Source organism: Cavia porcellus, unplaced genomic scaffold (genome assembly GCF_034190915.1).
Source record: "Cavia porcellus strain 051 isolate PalLab524CR breed Dunkin Hartley unplaced genomic scaffold, mCavPor4.1 scaffold_7, whole genome shotgun sequence".
Classification (NCBI taxonomy): Eukaryota; Metazoa; Chordata; class Mammalia; order Rodentia; family Caviidae; genus Cavia; species Cavia porcellus.
In genome coordinates this window covers 18,352,185-18,375,667 of record NW_026947490.1, presented here as the reverse complement: position 1 = coordinate 18,375,667, position 23,483 = coordinate 18,352,185, and the positions used below count along the sequence as shown (strand labels likewise).

The window sequence follows — 23,483 nt, the reverse complement described above, 5'->3', positions numbered from 1 at the left end:
GCTTCCTTAGGAGGTGGGCAGATAACCGAGATGCGTGTACGTGAGCATGACTGTTGCAGTCATACTGTACAATTTTGTTTCACAACTGTGACCATGTGTAAATGAATGCCGGAGCAGTAGCACAGCATCACTGCATAGGACCTTTAGCAGGAGCGTGTGCAGTGTACAATTCAGAGCGATCTTAGCTGGACTGTCTAGGAGCATATGAGCTGTTAGCGATAGAACCTGGTGTCTTGCGTATGCTAATCATGAAGACTGTTACTGAGCAACGTTGTTGGATCTCATTTTAACATTTTTAGATGTTACAACGTGATTACTGTGTAGTAATCCAGAAAGGTGCCTTCCCTTCCAACAGGCAAGCGCTCTGAGGATTTCTAAATGTCTGTAATCAGGATCAAGGTTTTAGCTCTGTCTTACCTTCTGGCCCTGAGAATATCCTATGAAGTAGGAATTTCTCATTAGTTGTTTTACATCAGAGAAAGCGTCCACTGCCAAGTAACTGGTCCATGATCTGTCACTTTACAATCAACCTTCCATCCCAGATAGACTGACTGTTCTGCCACTCCTCTGTCTCATCAAGGAGACTGGGATGTGACTGTGATGGGGTCAAAGAAAGAGGAGCCAGAGTTGGACCTTTCACCTCTAATCCGTTTCTTCTCAACTTTTGACCTTGAGGCTGAAAAGCCTCAAGGTTTTCCATCATTTAAGCTGCTTAAGTCTCCACTGCAGAGAAGTGTCATGACTTTCCAACCTCTCTTCAGGCACTGGAACTGGTGTGCCTGTTACGCTCTGGTTTCCAGTCAAATAGAGCGTTGTTTTCACTTTTTGACTGTCAGTTCATTAACCCTCTTCCAGGCAGATTATATTTCCTACTTAGAGCAACTCCATGGACCCTATCTCCTGATCTACTCTGCCTGTTTTTCTTTTTGTTAGTGTATCAAGGCCATCTATGTTGGAGATTATAGTCAACTTTCTCTGCCACATTTCTGCTTTGCTATTTCTCTGCCATTGGTTGTCTACTTTTCTCCTTCATTCCGCTGTCTGCCCCGTTCATTGAGGTCTTTCTGTCACTCTTGCAGGAATCCTGGTGATGTTTTTGTCTGTCTAGGATGTCCTTCAGTAATTTAGTAGGGTGGATTGGTGGTCACCAACTCCCACATTTCCTTTGAGTCATGGAAACATCTTGTATGTCCATTAAATTTGAGAGACAGTTTTGCAGGGCACATCCGTGTGGCTTGCAGGTTATTTTCCTTCCGAGCTTGGAATACGTGGCTCCATGCTATGCTCTTTCTGACTTGATACTTTGTGTTAAGAAGTCTTTCATGATTTTGATGAGATTTCCTTTATGTGTGTTGTGTTTGTTTTCTCTGTCCGCTTTTCATATTCTGTTGTTGTGATCAATTCTGGGATCTTGACTTTTATATATCTGAGTGTAAATATGTTTTTGTTTTGGCTGGCTGGAGTTCTGCATGCCTCATATATCTGAATATTATTTCCTTTTCTGATGCTTGGCAAGCTTTCCTTAATGTTTTCAGTGAATAGCTTTTGTATTTCTTTTCTCTTTACTCCTTCTTCTTTGCTGATTATTTGAAATTCTTAGGGTATAGGTCCACGTGCTGCCTTCCAGCCTTTGTGCTCTTACTTCTTGGTTCCTTATTATTTTTAGGGGATTTTTCTTTCGCTGATCACACAGTGCAAATCCAGCTTCAACTTTTTAAAATCTGACTTTAGTTTTTGGTAAGGAATATCGCCATCTTTCAATGGATGTTTTAGTTTCCTGATAATCTCTTTGAATCTGGTTCATGTTTTCTAGATTTTTTTTATATTCTTCACTAAAGTTTTCACTTCTTTTTCTGGGTTCCTCCACTCTTTTTATCCAGTTGAGCACTACTCAGCCATAAAGAAGAATCACATTGAGATATTTATAAATAAATGGGAACAGCTTGAGAACATACTCTTGAGTGAAACAAATCAAACTCACGTGTGTGAATACCGAATAGTTTCCCTAGTGTAAGAAATGGGATAAATACGTAAAAGTATGTGGTGATCATGAATCCCCATTATACGGCTTTGAAGACTTATAAAGTCATCACTCCTTAACTGTAATGTTTTTATTGTGGGCTGTTTGAGTGTATTGTCTGTGATGGTGTGTACAGGCATTTTGAAGAAAACAAGACATTGTAATAGCTCGAGGTGATTTCCTATCATCTTGTTTTAAAATCCCATCAGACTGTTTTGCTTCTGTCTCCACTGAATCTTATTGGAGTTTATTGTATATGATAGTATAAACAAAATCTTTTATAGGCAAAGAGATAATATAGAAACTATTGTTTCTTTTGTGTTAGCTGGTTCTAAATACCCTGTAATACTTGAAGCCTCTTGAATGGTTTCGCACTGTCTTGATATGTTTGATACTATAGTGTACGAAGTTATAATCAAATATTTCAAGGAAAGAAACCGTACGGTAACTACTATTATGTCGGGTTATCTTTTTTTTTTTTTTTTTTGTCATTTTCCTTTTTATCGGTACCAGGGATCGAACTCATGACTGCCTGCTTTCAAGGCAGGCGCTTATGCCACTGAGCTAAACCCCCAGCCCCTTAAGTCGGGTTATCTTGTGGTGAAACACTATGTTGCTTAAACAGTTGTGTTCTGAACTTCTTGATATGTTGTTATGTCCTCTTTTACCTCAATCTCCCTCCTTTATTAAGTGAATTATTATTTTTAATTAAGGGAAAAAATAAAACAATTAGCAGGATATATTATAGTAATAATTTTGATTTCCTGTTATCTTTAATGAATCCCTGTATTGTTCTCACCATCCTGCTTTCACTGATTTTACTCTATTCTGTTCTGTTCGATAGTATCAACTTTGAGGGTATAGGCAACTACTTTAAGGCAATAAGATTCACTATGATATCCATTCTTGTTTGACTATTAGGTTCCTTTGAATTCGCGTAATGTCTCCAATGTTTCCGTTTTATTAGTTTTGTTCTGTACTGTTTTGTTCAGGTTTCTTATACCTGATGCTATAGTCAATAATTTTATGGTAGCAAGAGGCATTATAGTAACCATTGTTGATTACCTTGTATTCTGTTTTTAGATCATATACTATGTCCATCCTTTGTTTTGACTGATTCTCTTTGTTTTGTCACAATTGGTTTTATTCTCTTCCAAAAAAGTACTACGAACTGAGGGATCAATAAAACCCAAAATGTGAAATTGATATTGCTAAAAAGAGAGGAAAAGAAAGTCCTCTAAAGGATGCAAATGCAAGTGTGTTTAGATGTGTAAAACAGATGATCATATTACTAAGTATTTGTTGAATCATTGAACACACAAGTTTGCAGTCTCACTGAATGCCACTTTGTAGGCTTCTATTTTGTAACTTGAACAACTATTTCTAAGATGACGATATGTAATCTATTAGTGAGTGATTTCTTATGGTTTATTTTTTTTGAAATTTTGTATTACTGATACCCTTTTACTGTTTGGGTTTATTTCTCTTTGAGTAAATTTTTTAAAAAAAACTGATAATACTGAAATATTTTGAAAAACATGGATGCAACTAGAAACCATACTGATAAGCGAAATAAATCAAACTCACACTTATAAATACCTTATACTCTCCCGAGTTTAAGAAAATGTAACAGTACATAAGAGCATAGAGTAATCTTGATTCCCATTACACTGTTCTGAAACCTTATCATGTCTCCATTGATTCATTGGAGTGGTTTTATCCTAGGTTGTTTGATTTTATTATCTGTGATAGTAGAAAGAGCTCTTTCATAGAAAAGAAGACATTAGAATCGTCAGAGTGGACTTAGAATCATCTTAGTCTGAAGTCCTACCAAGTTTTCGTTTTTCGTTTGCCTTTGGTACTGTCCTGTTATATGTTATTGGATATTATGTGTGATAGTACAAACAATTTTCCTATGGAAAATGAGATAATATTGTATCCATTGTTGGTTTTCTAAAATTGGGTTCTGAAAGCCCTGTAATGCTTTCATTCTTTTGAATTGTTTTATATTGTTTTGTTATGCTTGATTCTATCGTATATGAAGCTATGCTCAACTATTTCAAAGAAAGAGACATTATGGTAGTTACTGTTAATCAGGGGTTGTCTTATTGTGAAATGCTGTGTTACTTGCATTGTTCTTATCTGATCTGCTTTGCTATGTCCTCATTAGACAGAGAGAGAAAGAGAGAGAGAGAGAGAGACAGAGAGAGAGAGACAGAGACAGAGACAGAGAGAGAGAGAGAGAGAGAGAGACAGAGAGAGACAAACTCAGACACAGAGAGAGAGACAGAGACAGAGAGAGAATAGACTTGGTTAAATCTGTTAAAAAATGCAATGTGGATGTGTGGCCCATGCTTGCAATCCTAGAACTCGCAGAGGTTGAGGCCACAGGACCCCAAGTTTGAGACCAGGTCGGGCATTTAGCAATTGAAGGAGACCCTAACTAAAAGTAAAAATAAAAATGGGCAGATGCTGTACATCTCAGTGTGATGTCCCTGGCTTTCACTCCCAGAGCCAGAAAATGAAACAGAGAAAAACAGCCTGAAGTTGCCTCAACCTGGCCTCCCAAATGGCCACAATCCAAGCTCCTTAACTTACACTACTGGGTCCTCTGTGCAGATCTTCCAGGACAACTGTATGTAGTTTCTTTGCCAGCCAGGTTGGTTGTGGAGGGCTTTCCAGGTCCCAGGGGAGGGGGAGCAGGTCTCAGCAGCGCAAGTGCCCCTCTAGCCCACGCTGTAGGGTTTTACGCCCTCCCCTTCCCGGTCACAGATCCACAGATTTTCTCAGCATCATGTTGATTGACTCATTTGTCCCCAGTGAAAGTTTGGTACATTTTGTCTCTTTTCTGTGTACCTGATTTTCCTAAGGATTCCTCTACTATATCAGGTCAGGAATTTTTTGCTTTGGATTGGTTTTTTGTATCTTTCGTCCTTCGTTTCTTTCTTTCTTTCTATCTTTCTTTCTTTGTCTCTTTCTTTCTTTCTTTCTTTCTTTCTATCTGTGTGTCTGTGTGTCTTTCTTTCTTTCTTTCTTTCTCTCTTTGTTTCGTACACCTGTTTTTTTGTATTGTTTGAAACAGATAATAGTTTTGTAGCTCAGGCTTGCCTCGAACTGTAGGCTATCCTCTTGCCTCAGCCTCTCATATGCTGAGATTATAGGTGTGCATGGCACCACCCTGCTAGGAATCCGTTTCCAATCACCCTTCACTTTCATCACCTGGCCCAACAGCAGACCCAGCCTAGGTCAGTGGTGGTGACCTTGGGGCACTCAGGACACAGGAGCCCTGCAAAGCTCTCTGTCCCTGGCTAGCCAAGTCACAGTAGCATTGCCCCAGCAGCAGAGCATTCCAGGGTCATGCTAGTGTTAGTGGTTCGACATAAATAAGTGGGGTTGAAACTGCAGTTGGAGACTTCAATCTTAAAAGTTCACCATCAGTGGCCTCGGTTTGGAGACATCCAGAGTGACCAACAGACAGAGACACACACACAGACAAACAAACACACACACACACACAGACACACACACACAAACACACACACACACACACACACACACACACACACACACACACACACACACTCTCACTTGGATTATGGATAAATTGGGCCTGGAATGTGTAGGGTGGATTAAGGAGGGGGTGTGGCTACCTCAACACACTATTTAAGCCAGGCAGCCCAAGGCTTCAGGCAGGTAAACTGAGGAGCCATAGGTGGTACAGTTGGTCATGCGCTAGCACTGTCTTGCAGCTGCCATGTCCAGGAAACCAGGTAAGTCGAGGCATTCTGGGAAGGTGGAGCTGAGGGGCTGAGAGTGGGGGAACCCTGGGAGAGATGCAAGGACTTTGTGGTGGTTCCTGGGCTCCATGAATTTTTTCTCCAGGGGCTGAGTAGAATAATCTTTGTCGCCCTCTACACATTGGAAGTTGATATGTTAGGTTTGTTGCAGATACCTGCTTGCAGGTTTGTTTATTTCCGTATAATTCTATAGTCTATGTATTTTAAAGTTTGAAGTTGTCAAACTAATCAACGTTATTGAGCATTGTATTTATAAGACTTGTTAAAACGTATATTTTTGCTTTGGAGAATCTTTGTTTCTTTGGAGTCAGGATCTCACTCTCTAGATAGGCTTGCCCTTAACTTGGTTCCATAGCCCAGCAGACCTGGAACTCGCACGGATCCTTCTGCCTCAGGCTCTTAAGTGTTCGAATTAGAAGAATGGGCTACCACATACACCAATAATTTTTATTTTTGAGGGGTTTTCTTGTTGGTTTGGTTTGCTTTTGGATTTTTCTCGTGTGATTAGGGATAGAGTTCTTTTGTCGCTGTTTCTGTTTTTTTTTTTTTTTTTTTTTTTTTGTAGCAGGGATGGAAGTTCAATTCTTGTGTTTCCCAAAGGAGCCCTTGGGCCGCCCAGCTAAATCACTGGCCCCTTGGAGGGAGGGTCTTACTGCTTAGTCCAAGTTGGCCTTGAATTCACTGTTTTGGCCCAGGCAGGCTGGGATTACAGGTGTGCACCACTATGCGCAGATTTGCAGTACTTTGGTTGATATCATTTCCAAATCTTCTATTTTGTACTCATTTCCAAGGATACATGCCCCATCTGATTTTCTGTATTTTCAAGGCATTCTAGATATATGTGTGCAATATATTCTAGTAATATGACACTGACAATTTAATGTTGGAGTGTTTGTTTTTGCTTTTTCTTTTGTGGTGTGGTAGCGTGATCAAACTGAGGACCTCATACTTGCCAGACAGACGCTTATGTGACTGAGCTAAACCCCTGGCCATTTATTTAATAAACTTAGAGTTTATCCTGCTGCCACCCTCCTTTTCCTGCTCAGTTTTACTTTTTCTGTCTCGAGCTCTAGTTTGCTCTATCTATCTCTGTCTCTGTCACTCCTTGAATACCATGCTTCAAAATTTTCAACAATGCCCTCTTTCGTCAGACAGGAACGGAAAAATGTTTTTGTAAAACTCTGTGGTCCTGGGGATTCAGCTCAGTGGCCCAGTGCTTGCCTGGCCAGAGCGAGGTTGTGATTTCGATGCCAATTGTTAAAAAGATTGTAAAAAATCTATGTATTGGATCATTTGTGTTCACTGACGGAGAATTAGGCAGCATGTTGGCAGTTTGGGTGCAGTGTGTGTGTGGATGCATGAAGGCGTGGGTTTGAGTTTGTGTGTGCCCGCTTAGCAATGTGGGAAAACAAAGTCTCTTATAAATAGAAGAGACCATGGAATATGGATTGCCATAACATTAAGTATTACTGGGTAAGAAGGTATTAGATGTGTGAAACCATAGTATAATCTCCTATTCTGCACAAATACTGTACACTAAACTTACTTCTTTGGAAATTCACAACTTTGCAATGTCTACGATTTATGTGGCACCATTTTACCCTAGAGAAACAGAAGCAAACGATGAGGGGAGCAGGTCTCTAAATGACAGAGCCAGTAGAGGAGAGAATCAGCATGCATTCTGCTTCTTAGCTGCTAGCCACACAGATCCCACGAAGAAATGACCAAATCAGTAGCCAGCTCTTTAGGGTCTGAAAGCACCTCTGAGTCTGAATGCTTAGTGTACCAGGGTCTCAAGTACTGCTTGAGCATTGTGAAACCCTGAGTCTACTGTCACTCTTACCCCAATGCTGTATTCTCTCCCATTAAGAAACAGGGTACCTGGAGCTAGAGAGGAATGTGGTTCCATGGGTGAACTCTTTGGGCCAAGCATGAAATGCACATTTGGGTATGATTACAACACATGCTTTTGCCCTTTCCGTGTGGATAGTGCTTTCATGCAAGTATTTGTCTCTTCCCTCTGCAGACAAGATAGAATACAGGCGCAAGCCACGAACTGACTTTACCCCATCCCAACGCTCAGTACTGCTGAGTGCCTTTGAGAAGAACAATCATCCAGGGCACGATGTTACAAAAGAATTAGCTACAAAAATCAATGTTGATGAAACGGTGATAAAAGTAAGTACCTGAGTGTGTGTCTCTAGGTGGTACACCTGACCCAGAAAGCCACACGCTTTCAACCACCAGCATACAAGTCCCATACTTTGCCAGGTGCAGTGCGTTTGGACAGCGGTGAAATATGGCATAGTTTCACTTCACCCATGTTCACTTTTGGAGGCAGACTGAGGCTGACCCAAAAGACTTGTCTTCCTCAAGTAATAAGTGCAAGGGCCAGATTTTAACTGATCCACAGCACACTGCCTGGGACCCTTTGAATCTGGATCTGAGATCTTGCCCTTTGGGTTGTTTTCCGATTAGCAGCACACTCTTGTAATGGGCAACCTAGTGCTCAAGAATTGAGGCACTTCCTGGAGCTGGGAGTTAGTCCCTCCCAAGCCCACGTTCTGAGTACAAATTACTTCTCATCAGGCTTCACATCTTAAAGTGGACTTCCTCTCCATACCATTCCTTAGAAGAGAAACACCAAACCCAGTGAGTCTTTATACAAACACAGCGGGTAGATATCTAGATACTGCTCAGTCAGAACATTCAAATTCATTCTGATGTCTTCCTAGCCTTTCTCAAGGTAGTGAGGGCAAAATCCCTTCATGGAGCTGAAGCAACCCAAGCTCCATTCCCATTCCTTGCTCTCAGTCATTGCAATGTATTCTTGCAAAATTTGGAGCAACCACTAATGCAGAACTACACGCAGCACCCTTTGTTTAACCCTCCGGCATTGAGAGTTTGCCCCTTCCTACTCTACGCATTGCCAGTAAAACCCAATACCCCCCCCCCTTTACCCTCCCGGAACCAGAACAGCACAGGATACAAAGTACTTCCCCTGTTCAGATCAGTCCACAGCAATTGGAGATCACCTTTCTGACCCAAAAACCTCACATCCTAGGGAACAGGAAAATAAAGCTTTGGGTTCATACCCATTTATTGAACTGCTTCTCTCTTCCCTGTAGATCTGGTTTAAGAACCAGCGTAGCAAACGGAAGAAAGATCAGCTAAAACTGAAGCTAGCTTCTTTGCCCGGAACATCCACGCAGACCTCTTCAGAAAAGAAGGAGCACGTCCTACAAAGTCCTGTTGCAAGTTGTTCACCGATATCTTCCATTTCAGATGACCATGTCTGTGACCGAGCAGAGCGTTTTGAGAAAGATATCAGTAGAAGACACGGAGCCTCTGTGTTTGGTTCGTCATTCCAAAGTCAACCTGATGGAACTCAGGGACACGTCGTCTACGTCGAAGATTTTGACATTGATGACACAGATAAACTTATAGAAATGTATTATCTGCCTGGGGAAGATGATCCCAGCAGTCTAGATATATACCTCCCCCCAGGCTGCCTGCAGTGAAGAAGTGAGCATGGTGCTGATGGGCAGAGTGACTCATGACACCCACAACTTTGGACACAAGCCTCCATTTTCAAGCATGGTTCCCAACTGATTTCCATTTTTTGCAGCAGAGCTTTGAGGACTTGTCATTTCACAGAAGGCAATAAAATAGCCATGTCACTGTCAATGTTGCCTGTTTCCGAGTGTTTTGTATTCCCCCTCCAATCTTTTCAGTACCCTGAACACTCCGCTTGGGAAGGAAATCAGCAGCATGGGGAAATTTAGATTCCTGATTCTCCCTCACCCCTAAGTGCATTGAATATCACGTGCATGGATTCTCTCTGCATACAATGACAAACAGTTCTAGAGGGCCCCTACCAATACTGCCTGAGAAAATAGTTACATGCAACAGGCAGGAAAGGCCTAGGCTCTCATTGAAAGCAAGACACCCTTACTGTAGTGCCATCTTGCTGGGAAGGAATCTCATTTTGAAGAAAGTGCAAATCAGAAGAACTTACACTCCCGGCTCATGCTGGTTGCTGAGAATATTTCAGATAAGTGTTGCAAGGAAAGACACTTGTTTCCTTAAAGAGGAGTTAGCTAATCTCTGCAGAGGCAGACAGCAATAGTGAGGTATCAGGTGGAATGAAATGGCACTGCCTCCTCTGGTCCTGAGTGAAATGAAAGATGGGAGAACATGCCAGCTTTTAGGAGAGCCAAACAGGATCATTTCCGTGGTACATCTTCTGTTGGCAGAGGTGCTTGTGTGGAACAGAGTGACACTAGGGATGTGATGTAAGGTGTCTTTATGGGTAGGACATGTTCATGTATGGCCAGCATGGTCCCGTATTCGGACCTGGATTGTCCAGCTGAATGTGAATCTCATTGAGAGGACGCAGCTTCCTTAGGAGGTGGGCAGATAACCGAGATGCGTGTACGTGAGCATGACTGTTGCAGTCATACTGTACAATTTTGTTTCACAACTGTGACCATGTGTAAATGAATGCCGGAGCAGTAGCACAGCATCACTGCATAGGACCTTTAGCAGGAGCGTGTGCAGTGTACAATTCAGAGCGATCTTAGCTGGACTGTCTAGGAGCATATGAGCTGTTAGCGATAGAACCTGGTGTCTTGCGTATGCTAATCATGAAGACTGTTACTGAGCAACGTTGTTGGATCTCATTTTAACATTTTTAGATGTTACAACGTGATTACTGTGTAGTAATCCAGAAAGGTGCCTTCCCTTCCAACAGGCAAGCGCTCTGAGGATTTCTAAATGTCTGTAATCAGGATCAAGGTTTTAGCTCTGTCTTACCTTCTGGCCCTGAGAATATCCTATGAAGTAGGAATTTCTCATTAGTTGTTTTACATCAGAGAAAGCGTCCACTGCCAAGTAACTGGTCCATGATCTGTCACTTTACAATCAACCTTCCATCCCAGATAGACTGACTGTTCTGCCACTCCTCTGTCTCATCAAGGAGACTGGGATGTGACTGTGATGGGGTCAAAGAAAGAGGAGCCAGAGTTGGACCTTTCACCTCTAATCCGTTTCTTCTCAACTTTTGACCTTGAGGCTGAAAAGCCTCAAGGTTTTCCATCATTTAAGCTGCTTAAGTCTCCACTGCAGAGAAGTGTCATGACTTTCCAACCTCTCTTCAGGCACTGGAACTGGTGTGCCTGTTACGCTCTGGTTTCCAGTCAAATAGAGCGTTGTTTTCACTTTTTGACTGTCAGTTCATTAACCCTCTTCCAGGCAGATTATATTTCCTACTTAGAGCAACTCCATGGACCCTATCTCCTGATCTACTCTGCCTGTTTTTCTTTTTGTTAGTGTATCAAGGCCATCTATGTTGGAGATTATAGTCAACTTTCTCTGCCACATTTCTGCTTTGCTATTTCTCTGCCATTGGTTGTCTACTTTTCTCCTTCATTCCGCTGTCTGCCCCGTTCATTGAGGTCTTTCTGTCACTCTTGCAGGAATCCTGGTGATGTTTTTGTCTGTCTAGGATGTCCTTCAGTAATTTAGTAGGGTGGATTGGTGGTCACCAACTCCCACATTTCCTTTGAGTCATGGAAACATCTTGTATGTCCATTAAATTTGAGAGACAGTTTTGCAGGGCACATCCGTGTGGCTTGCAGGTTATTTTCCTTCCGAGCTTGGAATACGTGGCTCCATGCTATGCTCTTTCTGACTTGATACTTTGTGTTAAGAAGTCTTTCATGATTTTGATGAGATTTCCTTTATGTGTGTTGTGTTTGTTTTCTGTGTCCGCTTTTCATATTCTGTTGTTGTGATCAATTCTGGGATCTTGACTTTTATATATCTGAGTGTAAATATGTTTTTGTTTTGGCTGGCTGGAGTTCTGCATGCCTCATATATCTGAATATTATTTCCTTTTCTGATGCTTGGCAAGCTTTCCTTAATGTTTTCAGTGAATAGCTTTTGTATTTCTTTTCTCTTTACTCCTTCTTCTTTGCTGATTATTTGAAATTCTTAGGGTATAGGTCCACGTGCTGCCTTCCAGCCTTTGTGCTCTTACTTCTTGGTTCCTTATTATTTTTAGGGGATTTTTCTTTCGCTGATCACACAGTGCAAATCCAGCTTCAACTTTTTAAAATCTGACTTTAGTTTTTGGTAAGGAATATCGCCATCTTTCAATGGATGTTTTAGTTTCCTGATAATCTCTTTGAATCTGGTTCATGTTTTCTAGATTTTTTTTATATTCTTCACTAAAGTTTTCACTTCTTTTTCTGGGTTCCTCCACTCTTTTTATCCAGTTGAGCACTACTCAGCCATAAAGAAGAATCACATTGAGATATTTATAAATAAATGGGAACAGCTTGAGAACATACTCTTGAGTGAAACAAATCAAACTCACGTGTGTGAATACCGAATAGTTTCCCTAGTGTAAGAAATGGGATAAATACGTAAAAGTATGTGGTGATCATGAATCCCCATTATACGGCTTTGAAGACTTATAAAGTCATCACTCCTTAACTGTAATGTTTTTATTGTGGGCTGTTTGAGTGTATTGTCTGTGATGGTGTGTACAGGCATTTTGAAGAAAACAAGACATTGTAATAGCTCGAGGTGATTTCCTATCATCTTGTTTTAAAATCCCATCAGACTGTTTTGCTTCTGTCTCCACTGAATCTTATTGGAGTTTATTGTATATGATAGTATAAACAAAATCTTTTATAGGCAAAGAGATAATATAGAAACTATTGTTTCTTTTGTGTTAGCTGGTTCTAAATACCCTGTAATACTTGAAGCCTCTTGAATGGTTTCGCACTGTCTTGATATGTTTGATACTATAGTGTACGAAGTTATAATCAAATATTTCAAGGAAAGAAACCGTACGGTAACTACTATTATGTCGGGTTATCTTTTTTTTTTTTTTTTTGTCATTTTCCTTTTTATCGGTACCAGGGATCGAACTCATGACTGCCTGCTTTCAAGGCAGGCGCTTATGCCACTGAGCTAAACCCCCAGCCCCTTAAGTCGGGTTATCTTGTGGTGAAACACTATGTTGCTTAAACAGTTGTGTTCTGAACTTCTTGATATGTTGTTATGTCCTCTTTTACCTCAATCTCCCTCCTTTATTAAGTGAATTATTATTTTTAATTAAGGGAAAAAATAAAACAATTAGCAGGATATATTATAGTAATAATTTTGATTTCCTGTTATCTTTAATGAATCCCTGTATTGTTCTCACCATCCTGCTTTCACTGATTTTACTCTATTCTGTTCTGTTCGATAGTATCAACTTTGAGGGTATAGGCAACTACTTTAAGGCAATAAGATTCACTATGATATCCATTCTTGTTTGACTATTAGGTTCCTTTGAATTCGCGTAATGTCTCCAATGTTTCCGTTTTATTAGTTTTGTTCTGTACTGTTTTGTTCAGGTTTCTTATACCTGATGCTATAGTCAATAATTTTATGGTAGCAAGAGGCATTATAGTAACCATTGTTGATTACCTTGTATTCTGTTTTTAGATCATATACTATGTCCATCCTTTGTTTTGACTGATTCTCTTTGTTTTGTCACAATTGGTTTTATTCTCTTCCAAAAAAGTACTACGAACTGAGGGATCAATAAAACCCAAAATGTGAAATTGATATTGCTAAAAAGAGAGGAAAAGAAAGTCCTCTAAAGGATGCAAATGCAAGTGTGTTTAGATGTGTAAAACAGATGATCATATTACTAAGTATTTGTTGAATCATTGAACACACCAGTTTGCAGTCTCACTGAATGCCACTTTGTAGGCTTCTATTTTGTAACTTGAACAACTATTTCTAAGATGACGATATGTAATCTATTAGTGAGTGATTTCTTATGGTTTATTTTTTTGAAATTTTGTATTACTGATACCCTTTTACTGTTTGGGTTTATTTCTCTTTGAGTAAATTTTTTTAAAAAAACTGATAATATTGAAATATTTTGAAAAACATGGATGCAACTAGAAACCATACTGATAAGCGAAATAAATCAAACTCACACTTATAAATACCTTATACTCTCCCGAGTTTAAGAAAATGTAACAGTACATAAGAGCATAGAGTAATCTTGATTCCCATTACACTGTTCTGAAACCTTATCATGTCTCCATTGATTCATTGGAGTGGTTTTATCCTAGGTTGTTTGATTTTATTATCTGTGATAGTAGAAAGAGCTCTTTCATAGAAAAGAAGACATTAGAATCGTCAGAGTGGACTTAGAATCATCTTAGTCTGAAGTCCTACCAAGTTTTCGTTTTTCGTTTGCCTTTGGTACTGTCCTGTTATATGTTATTGGATATTATGTGTGATAGTACAAACAATTTTCCTATGGAAAATGAGATAATATTGTATCCATTGTTGGTTTTCTAAAATTGGGTTCTGAAAGCCCTGTAATGCTTTCATTCTTTTGAATTGTTTTATATTGTTTTGTTATGCTTGATTCTATCGTATATGAAGCTATGCTCAACTATTTCAAAGAAAGAGACATTATGGTAGTTACTGTTAATCAGGGGTTGTCTTATTGTGAAATGCTGTGTTACTTGCATTGTTCTTATCTGATCCGCTTTGCTATGTCCTCATTAGACAGAGAGAGAAAGAGAGAGAGAGAGAGAGACAGAGAGAGAGAGAGACAGAGACAGAGACAGAGAGAGAGAGAGAGAGAGAGAGAGAGAGACAGAGAGAGACAAACTCAGACACAGAGAGAGAGACAGAGACAGAGAGAGAATAGACTTGGTTAAATCTGTTAAAAAATGCAATGTGGATGTGTGGCCCATGCTTGCAATCCTAGAACTCGCAGAGGTTGAGGCCACAGGACCCCAAGTTTGAGACCAGGTCGGGCATTTAGCAATTGAAGGAGACCCTAACTAAAAGTAAAAATAAAAATGGGCAGATGCTGTACATCTCAGTGTGATGTCCCTGGGTTTCACTCCCAGAGCCAGAAAATGAAACAGAGAAAAACAGCCTGAAGTTGCCTCAACCTGGCCTCCCAAATGGCCACAATCCAAGCTCCTTAACTTACACTACTGGGTCCTCTGTGCAGATCTTCCAGGACAACTGTATGTAGTTTCTTTGCCAGCCAGGTTGGTTGTGGAGGGCTTTCCAGGTCCCAGGGGAGGGGGAGCAGGTCTCAGCAGCGCAAGTGCCCCTCTAGCCCACCCTGTAGGGTTTCACGCCCTCCCCTTCCCGGTCACAGATCCACAGATTTTCTCAGCATCATGTTGATTGACTCATTTGTCCCCAGTGAAAGTTTGGTACATTTTGTCTCTTTTCTGTGTACCTGATTTTCCTAAGGATTCCTCTACTATATCAGGTCAGGAATTTTTTGCTTTGGATTGGTTTTTTGTATCTTTCGTCCTTCGTTTCTTTCTTTCTTTCTATCTTTCTTTCTTTGTCTCTTTCTTTCTTTCTTTCTCTCTATCTGTGTGTCTGTGTGTCTTTCTTTCTTTCTTTCTTTCTCTCTTTGTTTCGTACACCTGTTTTTTTGTATTGTTTGAAACAGATAATAGTTTTGTAGCTCAGGCTTGCCTCGAACTGTAGGCTATCCTCTTGCCTCAGCCTCTCATATGCTGAGATTATAGGTGTGCATGGCACCACCCTGCTAGGAATCCGTTTCCAATCACCCTTCACTTTCATCACCTGGCCCAACAGCAGACCCAGCCTAGGTCAGTGGTGGTGACCTTGGGGCACTCAGGACACAGGAGCCCTGCAAAGCTCTCTGTCCCTGGCTAGCCAAGTCACAGTAGCATTGCCCCAGCAGCAGAGCATTCCAGGGTCATGCTAGTGTTAGTGGTTCGACATAAATAAGTGGGGTTGAAACTGCAGTTGGAGACTTCAATCTTAAAAGTTCACCATCAGTGGCCTCGGTTTGGAGACATCCAGAGTGACCAACAGACAGAGACACACACACAGACAAACAAACACACACACACACACACAGACACACACACACAAACACACACACACACACACACACACACACACACTCACTTGGATTATGGATAAATTGGGCCTGGAATGTGTAGGGTGGATTAAGGAGGGGGTGTGGCTACCTCAACACACTATTTAAGCCAGGCAGCCCAAGGCTTCAGGCAGGTAAACTGAGGAGCCATAGGTGGTACAGTTGGTCATGCGCTAGCACTGTCTTGCAGCTGCCATGTCCAGGAAACCAGGTAAGTCGAGGCATTCTGGGAAGGTGGAGCTGAGGGGCTGAGAGTGGGGGAACCCTGGGAGAGATGCAAGGACTTTGTGGTGGTTCCTGGGCTCCATGAATTTTTTCTCCAGGGGCTGAGTAGAATAATCTTTGTCGCCCTCTACACATTGGAAGTTGATATGTTAGGTTTGTTGCAGATACCTGCTTGCAGGTTTGTTTATTTCCGTATAATTCTATAGTCTATGTATTTTAAAGTTTGAAGTTGTCAAACTAATCAACGTTATTGAGCATTGTATTTATAAGACTTGTTAAAACGTATATTTTTGCATTGGAGAATCTTTGTTTCTTTGGAGTCAGGATCTCACTCTCTAGATAGGCTTGCCCTTAACTTGGTTCCATAGCCCAGCAGACCTGGAACTCGCACGGATCCTTCTGCCTCAGCCTCTTAAGTGTTCGAATTAGAAGAATGGGCTACCACATACACCAATAATTTTTATTTTTGAGGGGTTTTCTTGTTGGTTTGGTTTGCTTTTGGATTTTTCTCGTGTGATTAGGGATAGAGTTCTTTTGTTGCTGTTTCTGTTTTTTTTTTTTTTTTTTTTTTTTTGTAGCAGTGATGGAAGTTCAATTCTTGTGTTTCCCAAAGGAGCCCTTGGGCCGCCCAGCTAAATCACTGGCCCCTTGGAGGGAGGGTCTTACTGCTTAGTCCAAGTTGGCCTTGAATTCACTGTTTTGGCCCAGGCAGGCTGGGATTACAGGTGTGCACCACTATGCGCAGATTTGCAGTACTTTGGTTGATATCATTTCCAAATCTTCTATTTTGTACTCATTTCCAAGGATACATGCCCCATCTGATTTTCTGTATTTTCAAGGCATTCTAGATATATGTGTGCAATATATTCTAGTAATATGACACTGACAATTTAATGTTGGAGTGTTTGTTTTTGCTTTTTCTTTTGTGGTGTGGTAGCGTGATCAAACTGAGGACCTCATACTTGCCAGACAGACGCTTATGTGACTGAGCTAAACCCCTGGCCATTTATTTAATAAACTTAGAGTTTATCCTGCTGCCACCCTCCTTTTCCTGCTCAGTTTTACTTTTTCTGTCTCGAGCTCTAGTTTGCTCTATCTATCTCTGTCTCTGTCACTCCTTGAATACCATGCTTCAAAATTTTCAACAATGCCCTCTTTCGTCAGACAGGAACGGAAAAATGTTTTTGTAAAACTCTGTGGTCCTGGGGATTCAGCTCAGTGGCCCAGTGCTTGCCTGGCCAGAGCGAGGTTGTGATTTCGATGCCAATTGTTAAAAAGATTGTAAAAAATCTATGTATTGGATCATTTGTGTTCACTGACGGAGAATTAGGCAGCATGTTGGCAGTTTGGGTGCAGTGTGTGTGTGGATGCATGAAGGCGTGGGTTTGAGTTTGTGTGTGCCCGCTTAGCAATGTGGGAAAACAAAGTCTCTTATAAATAGAAGAGACCATGGAATATGGATTGCCATAACATTAAGTAGTACTGGGTAAGAAGGTATTAGATGTGTGAAACCATAGTATAATCTCCTATTCTGCACAAATACTGTACACTAAACTTACTTCTTTGGAAATTCACAACTTTGCAATGTCTACGATTTATGTGGCACCATTTTACCCTAGAGAAACAGAAGCAAACGATGAGGGGAGCAGGTCTCTAAATGACAGAGCCAGTAGAGGAGAGAATCAGCATGCATTCTGCTTCTTAGCTGCTAGCCACACAGATCCCACGAAGAAATGACCAAATCAGTAGCCAGCTCTTTAGGGTCTGAAAGCACCTCTGAGTCTGAATGCTGAGTGTACCAGGGTCTCAAGTACTGCTTGAGCATTGTGAAACCCTGAGTCTACTGTTACTCTTACCCCAATGCTGTATTCTCTCCCATTAAGAAACAGGGTACCTGGAGCTAGAGAGGAATGTGGTTCCATGGGTGAACTCTTTGGGCCAAGCATGAAATGCACATTTGGGTATGATTACAACACATGCTTTTGCCCTTTCCGTGTGGATAGTGCTTTCATGCAAGTCTTTGTCTCTTCCCTCCGCAGACAAGATAGAATACAGGCGCAAGCCACGAACTGACTTTACCCCATCCCAACGCTCAGTACTGCTGAGTGCCTTTGAGAAGAACAATCATCCAGGGCACGATGTTACAAAAGAATTAGCTACAAAAATCAATGTTGATGAAACGGTGATAAAAGTAAGTACCTGAGTGTGTGTCTCTAGGTGGTACACCTGACCCAGAAAGCCACACGCTTTCAACCACCAGCATACAAGTCCCATACTTTGCCAGGTGCAGTGCGTTTGGACAGCGGTGAAATATGGCATAGTTTCACTTCACCCATGTTCACTTTTGGAGGCAGACTGAGGCTGACCCAAAAGACTTGTCTTCCTCAAGTAATAAGTGCAAGGGCCAGATTTTAACTGATCCACAGCACACTGCCTGGGACCCTTTGAATCTGGATCTGAGATCTTGCCCTTTGGGTTGTTTTCCGATTAGCAGCACACTCTTGTAATGGGCAACCTAGTGCTCAAGAATTGAGGCACTTCCTGGAGCTGGGAGTTAGTCCCTCCCAAGCCCACGTTCTGAGTACAAATTACTTCTCATCAGGCTTCACATCTTAAAGTGGACTTCCTCTCCATACCATTCCTTAGAAGAGAAACACCAAACCCAGTGAGTCTTTATACAAACACAGCGGGTAGATATCTAGATACTGCTCAGTCAGAACATTCAAATTCATTCTGATGTCTTCCTAGCCTTTCTCAAGGTAGTGAGGGCAAAATCCCTTCATGGAGCTGAAGCAACCCAAGCTCCATTCCCATTCCTTGCTCTCAGTCATTGCAATGTATTCTTGCAAAATTTGGAGCAACCACTAATGCAGAACTACACGCAGCACCCTTTGTTTAACCCTCCGGCATTGAGAGTTTGCCCCTTCCTACTCTACGCATTGCCAGTAAAACCCAATACCCCCCCCCCTTTACCCTCCCGGAACCAGAACAGCACAGGATACAAAGTACTTCCCCTGTTCAGATCAGTCCACAGCAATTGGAGATCACCTTTCTGACCCAAAAACCTCACATCCTAGGGAACAGGAAAATAAAGCTTTGGGTTCATACCCATTTATTGAACTGCTTCTCTCTTCCCTGTAGATCTGGTTTAAGAACCAGCGTAGCAAACGGAAGAAAGATCAGCTAAAACTGAAGCTAGCTTCTTTGCCCGGAACATCCACGCAGACCTCTTCAGAAAAGAAGGAGCACGTCCTACAAAGTCCTGTTGCAAGTTGTTCACCGATATCTTCCATTTCAGATGACCATGTCTGTGACCGAGCAGAGCGTTTTGAGAAAGATATCAGTAGAAGACACGGAGCCTCTGTGTTTGGTTCGTCATTCCAAAGTCAACCTGATGGAACTCAGGGACACGTCGTCTACGTCGAAGATTTTGACATTGATGACACAGATAAACTTATAGAAATGTATTATCTGCCTGGGGAAGATGATCCCAGCAGTCTAGATATATACCTCCCCCCAGGCTGCCTGCAGTGAAGAAGTGAGCATGGTGCTGATGGGCAGAGTGACTCATGCCACCCACAACTTTGGACACAAGCCTCCATTTTCAAGCATGGTTCCCAACTGATTTCCATTTTTTGCAGCAGAGCTTTGAGGACTTGTCATTTCACAGAAGGCAATAAAATAGCCATCTCACTGTCAATGTTGCCTGTTTCCGAGTGTTTTGTATTCCCCCTCCAATCTTTTCAGTACCCTGAACACTCCGCTTGGGAAGGAAATCAGCAGCATGGGGAAATTTAGATTCCTGATTCTCCCTCACCCCTAAGTGCATTGAATATCACGTGCATGGATTCTCTCTGCATACAATGACAAACAGTTCTAGAGGGCCCCTACCAATACTGCCTGAGAAAATAGTTACATGCAACAGGCAGGAAAGGCCTAGGCTCTCATTGAAAGCAAGACACCCTTACTGTAGTGCCATCTTGCTGGGAAGGAATCTCATTTTGAAGAAAGTGCAAATCAGAAGAACTTACACTCCCGGCTCATGCTGGTTGCTGAGAATATTTCAGATAAGTGTTGCAAGGAAAGACACTTGTTTCCTTAAAGAGGAGTTAGCTAATCTCTGCAGAGGCAGACAGCAATAGTGAGGTATCAGGTGGAATGAAATGGCACTGCCTCCTCTGGTCCTGAGTGAAATGAAAGATGGGAGAACATGCCAGCTTTTAGGAGAGCCAAACAGGATCATTTCCGTGGTACATCTTCTGTTGGCAGAGGTGCTTGTGTGGAACAGAGTGACACTAGGGATGTGATGTAAGGTGTCTTTATGGGTAGGACATGTTCATGTATGGCCAGCATGGTCCCGTATTCGGACCTGGATTGTCCAGCTGAATGTGAATCTCATTGAGAGGATGCAGCTTCCTTAGGAGGTGGGCAGATAACCGAGATGCGTGTACGTGAGCATGACTGTTGCAGTCATACTGTACAATTTTGTTTCACAACTGTGACCATGTGTAAATGAATGCCGGAGCAGTAGCACAGCATCACTGCATAGGACCTTTAGCAGGAGCGTGTGCAGTGTACAATTCAGAGCGATCTTAGCTGGACTGTCTAGGAGCATATGAGCTGTTAGCGATAGAACCTGGTGTCTTGCGTATGCTAATCATGAAGACTGTTACTGAGCAACGTTGTTGGATCTCATTTTAACATTTTTAGATGTTACAACGTGATTACTGTGTAGTAATCCAGAAAGGTGCCTTCCCTTCCAACAGGCAAGCGCTCTGAGGATTTCTAAATGTCTGTAATCAGGATCAAGGTTTTAGCTCTGTCTTACCTTCTGGCCCTGAGAATATCCTATGAAGCAGGAATTTCTCATTAGTTGTTTTACATCAGAGAAAGCGTCCACTGCCAAGTAACTGGTCCATGATCTGTCACTTTACAATCAACCTTCCATCCCAGATAGACTGACTGTTCTGCCACTCCTCTGTCTCATCAAGGAGACTGGGATGTGACTGTGATGGGGTCAAAGAAAGAGGAGCCAGAGTTGGACCTTTCACCTCTAATCCGTTTCTTCTCAACTTTTGACCTTGAGGCTGAAAAGCCTCAAGGTTTTCCATCATTTAAGCTGCTTAAGTCTCCACTGCAGAGAAGTGTCATGACTTTCCAACCTCTCTTCAGGCACTGGAACTGGTGTGCCTGTTACGCTCTGGTTTCCAGTCAAATAGAGCGTTGTTTTCACTTTTTGACTGTCAGTTCATTAACCCTCTTCCAGGCAGATTATATTTCCTACTTAGAGCAACTCCATGGACCCTATCTCCTGATCTACTCTGCCTGTTTTTCTTTTTGTTAGTGTATCAAGGCCATCTATGTTGGAGATTATAGTCAACTTTCTCTGCCACATTTCTGCTTTGCTATTTCTCTGCCATTGGTTGTCTACTTTTCTCCTTCATTCCGCTGTCTGCCCCGTTCATTGAGGTCTTTCTGTCACTCTTGCAGGAATCCTGGTGATGTTTTTGTCTGTCTAGGATGTCCTTCAGTAATTTAGTAGGGTGGATTGGTGGTCACCAACTCCCACATTTCCTTTGAGTCATGGAAACATCTTGTATGTCCATTAAATTTGAGAGACAGTTTTGCAGGGCACATCCGTGTGGCTTGCAGGTTATTTTCCTTCCGAGCTTGGAATACGTGGCTCCATGCTATGCTCTTTCTGACTTGATACTTTGTGTTAAGAAGTCTTTCATGATTTTGATGAGATTTCCTTTATGTGTGTTGTGTTTGTTTTCTCTGTCCGCTTTTAATATTCTGTTGTTGTGATCAATTCTGGGATCTTGACTTTTATATATCTGAGTGTAAATATGTTTTTGTTTTGGCTGGCTGGAGTTCTGCATGCCTCATATATCTGAATATTATTTCCTTTTCTGATGCTTGGCAAGCTTTCCTTAATGTTTTCAGTGAATAGCTTTTGTATTTCTTTTCTCTTTACTCCTTCTTCTTTGCTGATTATTTGAAATTCTTAGGGTATAGGTCCACGTGCTGCCTTCCAGCCTTTGTGCTCTTACTTCTTGGTTCCTTATTATTTTTAGGGGATTTTTCTTTCGCTGATCACACAGTGCAAATCCAGCTTCAACTTTTTAAAATCTGACTTTAGTTTTTGGTAAGGAATATCGCCATCTTTCAATGGATGTTTTAGTTTCCTGATAATCTCTTTGAATCTGGTTCATGTTTTCTAGATTTTTTTTATATTCTTCACTAAAGTTTTCACTTCTTTTTCTGGGTTCCTCCACTCTTTTTATCCAGTTGAGCACTACTCAGCCATAAAGAAGAATCACATTGAGATATTTATAAATAAATGGGAACAGCTTGAGAACATACTCTTGAGTGAAACAAATCAAACTCACGTGTGTGAATACCGAATAGTTTCCCTAGTGTAAGAAATGGGATAAATACGTAAAAGTATGTGGTGATCATGAATCCCCATTATACGGCTTTGAAGACTTATAAAGTCATCACTCCTTAACTGTAATGTTTTTATTGTGGGCTGTTTGAGTGTATTGTCTGTGATGGTGTGTACAGGCATTTTGAAGAAAACAAGACATTGTAATAGCTCGAGGTGATTTCCTATCATCTTGTTTTAAAATCCCATCAGACTGTTTTGCTTCTGTCTCCACTGAATCTTATTGGAGTTTATTGTATATGATAGTATAAACAAAATCTTTTATAGGCAAAGAGATAATATAGAAACTATTGTTTCTTTTGTGTTAGCTGGTTCTAAATACCCTGTAATACTTGAAGCCTCTTGAATGGTTTCGCACTGTCTTGATATGTTTGATACTATAGTGTACGAAGTTATAATCAAATATTTCAAGGAAAGAAACCGTACGGTAACTACTATTATGTCGGGTTATCTTTTTTTTTTTTTTTTTTTTGTCATTTTCCTTTTTATCGGTACCAGGGATCGAACTCATGACTGCCTGCTTTCAAGGCAGGCGCTTATGCCACTGAGCTAAACCCCCAGCCCCTTAAGTCGGGTTATCTTGTGGTGAAACACTATGTTGCTTAAACAGTTGTGTTCTGAACTTCTTGATATGTTGTTATGTCCTCTTTTACCTCAATCTCCCTCCTTTATTAAGTGAATTATTATTTTTAATTAAGGGAAAAAATAAAACAATTAGCAGGATATATTATAGTAATAATTTTGATTTCCTGTTATCTTTAATGAATCCCTGTATTGTTCTCACCATCCTGCTTTCACTGATTTTACTCTATTCTGTTCTGTTCGATAGTATCAACTTTGAGGGTATAGGCAACTACTTTAAGGCAATAAGATTCACTATGATATCCATTCTTGTTTGACTATTAGGTTCCTTTGAATTCGCGTAATGTCTCCAATGTTTCCGTTTTATTAGTTTTGTTCTGTACTGTTTTGTTCAGGTTTCTTATACCTGATGCTATAGTCAATAATTTTATGGTAGCAAGAGGCATTATA

At 41.1% G+C, this 23,483-nt stretch overlaps 2 protein-coding genes across 2 annotated transcripts; both read left to right on the top strand.

Annotated features, from left to right (window-relative positions):
* Positions 1 to 5,774: 5,774 nt before the first annotated feature.
* On the top strand, positions 5,775 to 9,338 carry LOC134476809 (paired-like homeodomain transcription factor LEUTX). Its single transcript, XM_063252466.1, has 3 exons — positions 5,775 to 5,790; positions 7,844 to 7,995; positions 8,946 to 9,338. Exons 1-3 carry the CDS (start codon positions 5,775 to 5,777, stop codon positions 9,336 to 9,338), a joined length of 561 nt encoding a protein of 186 aa, XP_063108536.1.
* A 6,635-nt stretch (positions 9,339 to 15,973) lies between these two features.
* Positions 15,974 to 19,537, top strand: LOC134476808 (paired-like homeodomain transcription factor LEUTX). Its single transcript, XM_063252465.1, has 3 exons — positions 15,974 to 15,989; positions 18,043 to 18,194; positions 19,145 to 19,537. Exons 1-3 carry the CDS (start codon positions 15,974 to 15,976, stop codon positions 19,535 to 19,537), a joined length of 561 nt encoding a protein of 186 aa, XP_063108535.1.
* Positions 19,538 to 23,483: the final 3,946 nt, after the last annotated feature.

What these genes read in the sequence shown, in the direction of transcription:
- LOC134476809 (XM_063252466.1), top strand. An exon ending in TTGATGAAACGGTGATAAAA is followed by an intron (nt 7,996 to 8,945) that starts GTAAGTACCTGA and finishes TCTTCCCTGTAG; the next exon opens with ATCTGGTTTAAGAACCAGCG.
- LOC134476808 (XM_063252465.1), top strand. An exon ending in TTGATGAAACGGTGATAAAA is followed by an intron (nt 18,195 to 19,144) that starts GTAAGTACCTGA and finishes TCTTCCCTGTAG; the next exon opens with ATCTGGTTTAAGAACCAGCG.